Source organism: Otolemur garnettii, unplaced genomic scaffold (assembly GCF_000181295.1).
Source record: "Otolemur garnettii isolate 467f Iridium unplaced genomic scaffold, OtoGar3 scaffold00068, whole genome shotgun sequence".
NCBI lineage: Eukaryota > Metazoa > Chordata > Mammalia > Primates > Galagidae > Otolemur > Otolemur garnettii.
In genome coordinates, this window is record NW_003852463.1 from 6,022,544 (window position 1) to 6,032,982 (window position 10,439).

At 40.5% G+C, this 10,439-nt stretch overlaps 2 protein-coding genes across 4 annotated transcripts in view; both read right to left on the reverse strand.

The window, feature by feature from the left end:
• The window catches only part of GMCL1 (germ cell-less, spermatogenesis associated 1), a 59,107-nt gene extending 54,280 nt beyond the window's left edge, over nt 1-4,827 (reverse strand). The window contains exon 1 of the mRNA XM_003793442.3: nt 4,292-4,827. Coding sequence (XP_003793490.1) covers nt 4,292-4,551 — 260 coding nt within the window. The 5' untranslated portion in view covers nt 4,552-4,827. The remainder of the gene's footprint in view (nt 1-4,291) is intronic.
• Nucleotides 4,828-9,251: 4,424 nt separating this feature from the next.
• Nucleotides 9,252-10,439, reverse strand: part of ANXA4 (annexin A4) — a 65,720-nt gene continuing 64,532 nt past the window's right edge. For all 3 annotated transcript variants that reach the window (XM_003793443.3, XM_023515312.1, XM_023515313.1), the window contains one exon: nt 9,252-9,569. In XM_003793443.3, the coding sequence (XP_003793491.1) occupies nt 9,510-9,569 (60 nt within the window). In that variant the 3' untranslated portion in view covers nt 9,252-9,509. The remainder of the gene's footprint in view (nt 9,570-10,439) is intronic.

The window sequence follows — 10,439 nt, forward strand, 5'->3', positions numbered from 1 at the left end:
TCCTGGGCTTAAGCAATTCTCTTGCCTCAGACTCCCGAGTAGCTGGGACTACAGGCTCCCGCCACAACACCCGGCTATTTTTTGGTTGCAGTTCAGCCGGCGCCAGGTTTGAACCCACCACCTTCGGTATATGGGGCTGGCGCCCTACTCACTGAGCCACAGGCACTGCCAGGATTTGATTGTTAAAAAGAGCCTGGCACCCCCTCCCACACTAGCCATGTGACACACCTGTTTGCTCTTTGACTTCCACCATGATCAGAAGCTTCCTAAGGTCCTTACCAGAAACAGATGCTGATGCCATGGTTCCTGTATAGAAGCTTATAGAACTGTGAACCAAATAAAATTCTGTTCTTTGTATATTACCCAGCCACAGCCAAGCACGGTACCTCATGCCTATAATCCCAAAACTTTGTGAAGCCTCTGTGGATCACCTGAGGCCAGGAGTCTGAGACAGCCTAAGGAATATAGCAAGACATCATCTCTATAAGAAAATAGAAAAATCAATTGGATGTAATTGTGTGTGCCTGTAGTTGCAGCTGCCTGGGAGAACTGCTTGAGCCCAGGAGTTTATAGTGACCTATGACGATGCCACTGCTCTCCTGCTCAGGTAACAGGTGAGATCCTGTCTCTAAAAAAAAAAAAGCTTCATGTATTCTTTTCCAGCAACACAAAGGAACTATAACAGAGGGGCCCCAGAAGAAGAAAACAAAGATAACAAGATAAAGGAAATTACGGAAGAAATTAATGAAGAAAATTTCCCAAAACTAAGATAGTATATGAATCTCTAATTGTCAGAATCTAATGACCATCAAGGCCATTAAAAGACCCATACTGGTGGGTCACACCTGTAATCCTAGCACTTTGGGAGGCCAACGTGAGTGGACTGCTTGAGCTCAGGAGTTCAGAGACAAGCCTGACCAAAAAAGAGACCGCCATCTCTACTAATAACAGAAAAATAGCCAACCATGGTGGCAAACACCTATAGTCCCAGCTACTCAGGAGGCTATGGCAAGAATGTTGCTTGAGCCCAGGAGTTTGTGATTGCTCTGAGTCTCTGTCTCCAAAAAAAAAAAAAAAAGACCCACACTTCAGTACATTCAAGTTTCAAAAATTCCCGTGCAAAAAAACTCACTCACCTAAAAAGAAAAGAGAATTAGACAAAGATCAAACTTCTCATCAATGCTATAGGTCTAACGCCAGCAAAGTAGCATCATCAAACATAAAGAAAAGTTACTTTGGGTTAGACTTCTACATGGAGTCAAATGATAACTAAAATGAGAGAGACTAAGCTTATATTTAGATATGAATAAATTACCCCTCTTTTGCATTCTTTCTTGGGAAAATACTTGAAGACAGTCCCCCTAAAATGAGTGAGAAAGAAAAATATATAGCCTACACAAAATAGTGAATCCAATCCTAGAGATGGGGTGAAAGTAAGTCCCAGAATAAAAACAGACAGATTCAGACTGGAACAGGAGGATAGAGGGAGGCCAGCAGAAAAATTCTATGCATGTTATGTTTCAAAATATAGAAAAATGTGAAGATATGATAAAGGAATATTATCCTTTTGTGAATTAGGGGTGGGAGTGGGGTGAGAGAAGAGACAGTTAAAAATTCTAGGACAAAAAAAAAAAAAATACAAAAAGGCACTGTCCAAAAAGACACAAACAAAAAAAGGGACTGACTCTAAGAACTTGATGAAATGTAAGAAAAACTATGAAGTTAGAAAATTTTCTCCCTTCAAATAGCCAAGGGGTTGTGATATTGGATCCAGTATGACGACTTAACTCTGCAAGAAACAACATTTACATAGGTATAACAAATAACTGTTTACTAGATTTCAATTTTGAGAGACATCTATGGACACTCAAGATCTGGTTGTAGAACAATGATCTCTAACAGTCTTGTTAATGTAAAAGTAAAACATGTAGTGGACAAAAGGTATGTGGTAGATGGTGGGCCTGGGAGCTAAAGGTTTCATGGGGGTAGTTTGCAGGTGGGGAGAGCACACCAGACAACCTTAGGAAGTGTGTAGGGCCAACACACAAAATTCCAGAACTTAGTATTTTCTTACCCCTTCATCTATACTGGGCTGAAAAATCCAGGAATTTTCCACCAGTATGTACATATTAAATTCTGATATACATCTTCTGATAAAGTTTAAAAATTTTCTATTCCAGTCCACACATGTAATCTAAGAGTTGGTAAAGTTCTTCTATAGAGGTCTAGAATAGATAGTATATATCTTCAGCTTTGTGGGCCAAATGGTCTCAAATTTTGTTGACATCCTAGAGGGCAGATCCTAGAGGATGCCACCATCAGCAAACTTTTCCACTATCTTATGGGTTATAGCGACACTTTTGCCAACAACATCTGAATCTTTAGCTGGGGGGTTAGGAGAGTCTATTCCACACTTGTTCCTTCCTGGAGTATTCTGCCTCATTCTTAGAATTCATGATTACTCCCTATAGTTTCCACTCCTGTATATGTTGAAGAGTTCTTTACCTTAGTGTTTGCCCTGAGTAGTTAATTCTGTTCCAGGTTAATAATGTTTCTATCAGGCTGGGTGTGGCCTAGCACTCTAGGAGGCTGAGGCAGGTGGATTGCCTTGAGCTCAGGAGTTCAAGACCAGCCCGCACAAGAGCAAGAACCTGTCTCTACCAAAAATAGAAAAACTAGCTGGGCATTGTGGCAGGCACCTGAGTCCCAGCTACTTGGGAGGGTGAGGCAAGAGGATCCCTTGAATCCAAGAATTTGAGGTTGCTATATGCTGTGAAGCCATGGCTGTCTAGCATGGGGGAAGTGAAAGACACTGTCTCAAAAAAAAAAAAAAGTTTATATTACGTTTCCCCTGTTCAAATTACTGTGCAGTTTCTCCCTTTCAAATAGGCCCTGACATATATTTAAATAATTACATTAAATATAAGTGGTCTAAATACTAGTTAAAAGGGCAAGATTGTCCCACTGGATAAAAAAAAAAGCAAGACCCAGATGTATGCTGTTAACATGCGTGACACTTACTTTAAATACAAAGATAGATAAAAAGCTAAAAGATGGAAAAAGACATACCACTCAAACACTTAGCTAAAGGAATTTTGTAATGACAAAGGGAGATACAATATTTACTAAATTCTTAAAGGCTAGCCACTATGCATTTTGTCTCCAATTATATAGGAGCTTATAAGGCTATTCAGCGTAGAATACAGACAAGAACTCAGAATTGAGCTCTTAAAAAGTATGCTACACTGACTCTTCACAGTAGGGGTCAATTTTGATAAGTAAATACAAACATTCACACATAAAACTGTATAAAAGTTTTTTTAACCCAAACTATTAACAGTTTTTATCTATGATACCTGGGACTACAGGCGCCCGCCTAATGCCCGGCTATTTTTTGTTGCAGTTTGGCCGGGGCCAGGCTCGAACCCGCCACCCTTGGTATATGGGGCTGGCACTCCTTGAGCCACAGGCGCCGTCCAGTTTTTATCTATGATACTTTTTTTAACAATAAACATGTAACACCTGTGTAGCAAAAAATTTTGAATAAATCATTTTTTAAAGTTTCATTTAAAAAATTACTACTGTGACCCAATCAAGGACCTTTAAAAACAAAAACAGACCAAATTGTGTATGCGAAAATATATTATATTCATAAACTACATTCTTGATCACAAGCAAATACTCCATTTTTCAACTCTTCCAAAAGAAGGTTAACGAGCTGCAGTTCCGCCTTACAATACATACACTGGGTGAACGACTTCACCTCCTAGGGACTTTGAAAGACTTTGTTTCTAGTTAGGAACAAATGTCCTCTGTTGACACACTTCACGTTCACAGTTAGTAACTCCTGTGGGCAATTATTTCCCCTCCACGGAGGGGTCCCTAATAGGGGCACCTATCTCTGTATTACGTAGACAACCGGAAGCAAAACAACTTACTCTGCGGCTACCCACTCGGAGAGGGCAAAGGCTTATTAGAGAAGGCCTGCCAGTCGGTTGAATGAGACGCAAGCTAGAGCTCAGCATTTCTGTTTCATCTTGCGGCCATAACGCCACCCTGGCAGCGTCTGTAGTTTATAACGCACAACACCAGGCATCTCCCAAGGCTCCCCAATCCGCCCCGCATCGGGCGGGCTCTCACATTTACTCTGTCAAGGGCACGTCGCGTCTTCACTTTCTGGGAAGCGCCGCACCCCGCCAGCACACTTGTCTATATTCTACGCAGGGTACCAAGTCGTCCCCAGACCCAACAGGTAGGGTGCGGCTCTGCGCCGGCGCGTCCCCACACGTACCTTCGAGGGGTGTTGAGAAGCCGCTGCTGCTCGTCCCCTTCCTCCTCATCCTCCTCTGTCTCAGAGTCAGGGTGACAGTAGCAGAAGGCCCCGCTGCTTCGCTTGCGCTTGCGGCTGCTGGGGCAGTAACAGAAGCTGTGGCCCGTCGCGTCGCCTCCAGTCTCGGGCCGCCGGGCCGAGCCCCCCGGCGCAGAACCCTGCTCTTGCGGGGCTCGGGCTCGCCCCGGGTGGCGCAGCACTCGGCTGCTCAGCGAGCCCATGGGCCACGGCTCCCCAGGACTTCTGGGAGCGCACCTCAAGGACCCCAAAGGAAAGGGTCTCCCGCCATGGCCTGGCCGCCGCCGGCTTCCTCCAGCTCAGGTGCCTACACCTCCACCTTCTCACGCGCAGCCCCAACCGTTGCAGCGGACGCTACCGCCTCCATCCTCCGCCCCGCCCGCCGCGTCCTGTCGCGCGGCGCGCGAGGACCGCAGGACCTCCCCCCTCCCTTTCGCAACAAAGCGCGGGTCAGAGTGCGCATGCGCCAGCCTCCGGAAAAGGTGGAGGGGGGGGAAGCGAGCGTGCGCGACTGGTGCGGCCTGTGCCGCCCTAGGCGTTCAGGTGCTGGATGCTGGTTTCTTGTCAGCTGTAGGTCTGGGTGTTATACAGATCAACGCTTTGGGTTTAGTCTTTTTTAGCCATAGTTCGCACCCCCCTTTGTGTTGGCAAATTTTAGGATTCCAGGTCATTCGTTCTTTCTACAAAGGTTCCTTGAGCTCCAGATGCATTTAAGCAAGGGGCCGAACCACGATGCTATTTGTGCTCATCTTTCGAGAACTTAAACACATGCTGGGTTCAGTCGTGCAGGGTTGGGGTTTGAAAGAAGGACCTAGAAAGGGTAGCTATGCAGGACGCTGGGTTTCCTTTAAGATTAACCCTGCCCTTGTGTAGACATGAAAGGAACCGGTGGATTATGGCAGACATTCCCTGCCGTGCTTTCATTTCTTCCCAGCGCCAGTAGGATGCTTGAATAGGGTGTGGCACCAGAACTGTCTGGGCTTAAAGTGGTTTTTAGAAGGCCCTACCAAAATTTGCAGGTGTCTGCTCGGAATAACAACTCTTGCTATGGACTCTGGACAGGCAGATTTCACTCCTAGCCTTGTTACTTTTTAACTAAAGTATAATAAAATACTTAAAATAGAATAATGTGAACTAAGCAGTTTGGCTGGTTAAAAAATTAATAATATAAACACCTACAGACCGACCTTTAGCTTGGAATTTTATCAGACTTGTTTGATCCTCTCCCCCACCCAGCTTTATTGAGGTATAAATGATGATTCATTCTTTAGATAGAACAATGCAGATACATAGAAGTAGATAACACAGAAAGTGTACTGCTTTCCATTTCATTCTGTCTCTGGTGAGTTATGGTGAGTACTATCCTGAGAATATTATATATCATTATTTCCGTGAATGTCCTTAAATTCTAACCCACAAAGTGTTTTCTGTTGCACATTTAGTTATACAATTAAATAAAATCACACTGTACCTATCATTCTGCCTCTTTCTCCTCTCTCATACTACACTTTTGAGATTTATCCAATTGATCAATCTCTACTTAATTTTCACTGCTCATTGTATGAATGACCTATAATTTATCCACTCCCCTACAGAGGAAGTAAGGTTATTTCTACTTTAATGCTCTTATAGAACAATAATGAATGTCATGTACAAGAGGTTGACCAAGCAGATTCCCAGAGGTGGATTTGCTGGGAAGTTTTCAACTTTGTTAGCTATTGCCAAATTGCTCTCTCGGTTAATTGAATCAATGCACCAAATTATACTCCCGTCACCAGTGTATGTAGTTTGGGGACCCCAGTGGACTAATGTCTGATTCATGCCTGAGAAATCTGAACTGAGAGACACTAGCTGAGACAGCTTGCGGTGGAAGTGGGAGACAGGAAATGATGGGATCAGCTTGCATGCACAGAATTTGTCAGCACAAAGGATGCACATGTGTTACCCATGAAGCAGATATGGGCCATCTTGAGATAACCAGCATATAATCATCTTTGGTCCTTCCTGTCCAGGGAGGCCTGGGTAGAAGGGCAAATAACTTCAGCACAGAGAACCTCACAGTATCACTGGATTTCCAGAGGCTGTAAAAGGAGAGCTGCATCAGCGTTGCCAAAGGAACTGCAGGTGAGTGGTTCCCTGGTGATGGGGATGGCAAAGAAATGAACGTCCACCAAGGTTACTTGTAACTGATCCTCTACCACTACTCTCCCACCACAGCAATAACAGGTGAGAACTCTCCTGCTCCCTTTTACTCTCCTCTCCTTTGTTACAACCCAGACAAAGTAGGCTGAGGGGAGGAAGAAAGTGCGTGAGGAAGCCTAAGTGGAGAAAAAAGAGAAGCCCACTAGGTCCCTTCTCCAGAAGCCAGCTTCCTACTGGCCAGAGCTGAATGAAGGAGGAAGCCTCAACTATCAATCAACTTTGGAACTTTGACTAGATCTGTTAATTGCTTAATGACACTGTTTGATGACCTTAAGGGACTACACATTCAGACTTTCAAAAGCCTAAAAGTGAACTGAAAAAGTCATAATTCTGTCCTCTATCTAAATTTACACCTAAAGACAAGAGAACTAGGCCCACTGAATAAACGTAAATAGACAGTGGGAGAGAAAAATCAAGTTCCTTCAGAATTATGTCTCAAGAGTCATGCTTGTTCAATACAACAAACATTCCTCCGGGATGGCTATATCCTGCCTTCTAGAAAGCTTCTAATCAGAATGAAATTTGTTTTAAAATTTTAGCTAAGCTACATATCATTTGAAGGGAAAACTTCTACTAAAAAATTCACAATGCTTTCAAAGCCAAAAAAAGTTGATTTGGATATTTGGCTATCTTCTGGGAAAGTATTGAAGTGGCAATATTTTTTTCCTATAACTAACTAGAATGACTAAATATTCATGTAAGTAGCTTTCCCCATAGCTCCAGCATTTAAGATACACACGTAGTACTCAACTAAAGAAAAAAATAATCTGAGCTGAGCATGGTGGTTTACGCCTCTAATCCTAGCACTCTGGGAGGCTGAGACAGGCAGATTGCTTGAGCTCGGAACCAGCCTGAGTAAGTGCCAGACCCCGTCTCTACTAAAAGTAGAAAAATGAGCTAAGTGTTTGAGCTACTTGGGAAGCTTGAGGCATGAGGATCACTTGAGCCCAAGAGTTTGAGGTTGCTGTGATGATGATGCCTTGGCACTCAACCCCGAGGTGTGAGAGTGAAACTCTGTCTCAAAAATAAATAAATAAGTAAAAATTAAAAAACACAGGCTCAGCGCCCATAGCACAGTGGTTACAGCACCATCCACATACATGGAGGCTGGCAGGTTCAAACCTGGCCAGGGCCAGCTAAACAATAATGACAACCACAACAAAAAATAGGAAGAGACTCACTTAAACCCAAGAGTTCGAGTTTTCTGTGAGCTGTGACGCCACAGCACTTTACCAAGGGCAACATAGTGAGATCTGTCTCAAAAAATAAATAAATAAACAAACAAACACACTGGTTCGGTGCCTGTGGCTCAAGCGGCTAAGGTGACAGCCACATACACCTGAGCTGGAGGGTTCGAATCCAGCCCCAGCCCACCAAACAAAAATGACGGCTGCAACCAAAAAATAGCCGGGCCTTGTGGCAGGCGCTTGTAGTCCCAGCTACTTGGGAGGTGGAGGCAGGAGAATCACTTGAGCCCAGGAGTGGAAGTTGCTGTGAGCTGTGATACCACAGTACTCTACCCAGGGTGACAGCTTGAGGCTCTGTCTCAAAAAAAAAATTATAAAATAAAATAGAAATACAAAAACACTAATCTGTAATGGGATTAGGGAAGAAAAAAATAAACTAAAAAATCCTATTTTTTCCCCTACCAAAATTCAACAGATCATAAAATGAACAAAGGAGGCAAGTATTCTTATAACAAGAATATGAATGTCCTTTATACATTTATTACATTTCGTATAAATGTTCTACTTAAAACAGAAAATTCCAGAGAATAAATTCATATGTTATTTTATATCACTGAGTAGTCATCTTTGGCATATGTGAACATTAGTTTTATAGCAGTAGGCAAACATAAGACTAAATATGTTATTTTTTCTTATAATTCCTAATAGAAACTACGTAACACAAATCCTTCAAAAATAGCTCCTTTCAGAGTCCAGGATGAAAAAACTGGAAAGTCAATGAGAGAAAGAATATATCTCGTTTTTAAAGGCATTATTTTTTATTAAAATGATTTTTCCACATTCATACAAAGTAACTTTTTAATTAAATCCAAGTACAGTTTTAGAATGATTCTAGAGTTGAAATCCATAGTAGCAAACATAAATACTACAATAAGCAAAATCAAAAAAGCTTTCTGAAGTGTTTTTAGCTTAGAAAATTTTAAGTCAAACTAAATTCAGAGCATTAATTGTATCATTATCAGAATACCTAGTTTGAAGCTTGATTTTTTTTCCCATTCACTTTCAAGCTGAATTAAGACATTAACCATAATATTGTGAAATGTTCAGCATTTATGTTTCATAATTACACATACATGATTCATATAACCATACTTAGAATTTATTTTGTTCAGCTGAATTGGTGATTTTGGTATAGTTCAACTGGAGAAGTGATCTCACCATAAGACATGATAAAGTCTCCCACATCAAACTTAGCAGAAATTAACTAAAACTATAGACAACTAGAGACAAAACCTAAAAAGAAAAGATGCTTTCATGTCTGTAACCTATAACTGTGAAACATATAAGCTGGACACTCACAATTTCAAATGAAGAAATTACCAGCTATTCTAAAAATAGGATTAGGAAGGAAAATGATTTTAAAAGTCTTCCATTTTAAACATTTTTCACCAAAAAGAAAATATGAAATAATTTAATATATTCAATTTCTGAGAAACACAAATGAGGAAGTAATCTGTTAAAAAACATGAAGTACATCTTTATTTCTAATTTTAAATCTCCATTTAGGTCTTATAAGCTTTGAAATGCAAGTATGACTTTAAAGCATAATGACTAATTATAGATGAATAATAATATAGTATATATCCTAGGAGGCAACTGTAGGCGTTTTAATTGGAAATAAGCATTTTGAGATAATGCTAATAACAGTGTAGAAAAATAGTTAAAAAAAATTGAAAGTGTTGTGAATCCTCCTATTCTTCTGAGATTTTATTTTAATCATCTCCTCCGCAGAGAACCAGCAGTACCTTCCTGTAGTCTCCGGATGTGTCCCCCTGGGGAGAGGAAAGCAAAGTTTCAGTCACATAAAAGTGAGTTTTAAAGTGTTCACAGTTCCAAGTCATCTGAGTCAAGTTTTTCTAGATTTGTCTAAACTCTTTAATTTTTTTTGTAATTTTTTATTACACAAGTAATATTTGTTTTGTAGAAAATAAAGACAAAAAAGAACATTAAAAAATCACCCATTATTCCACCAAATAGAGTTTATTAGTATTAACATTTTGGTACACATATCCTTCCAGTCTTTTTTCTATGCATAGAAATATCTGTATGATGAAACTGTAATATTCTTCTATATTCTGATTTTTCACTTAACGATAGCAAGAATATTTCCCTATTTTATTAAATATTCTTCTACAACATTATTTAATGGTTATAGAATATTCCATTGTACATAGGTAAAATACTTTATTTATTCATACCCTTCCCTCCCCACTGTTGGATGTTAGTGTTGTTTTCCAATTTTTTGCTATTATAAATACTGTTTCAATAAGCATATTATAGTTACATTTTTTTCACACTTTATTAATGATTTATTCTGGATAAATTTTCATAAAATGGGAATTACTGGATTAATGAGCACGCCTTTTCTTAAAGCCTTTTGATATATGGATCACCAAACAGCTTTCTAGAAACACCAACAGCATTTCTACATAGGAATTTTTATGGTCTAATAATAGATTTTTATTAATCCTTCATGGGTACTAGAAAAGATGGCATCTCTGTATATAGGATTCAAAGTCTAATAAATATCTGTTAAAATCAGTCTTAATACATCCCTATTTATACTTTGCCTCATTGTCTGCCACATATTAAAGGCTCTCACGAGCATGGTATTTCCATCAGTCTTCTTTTGTTTTTTTTTT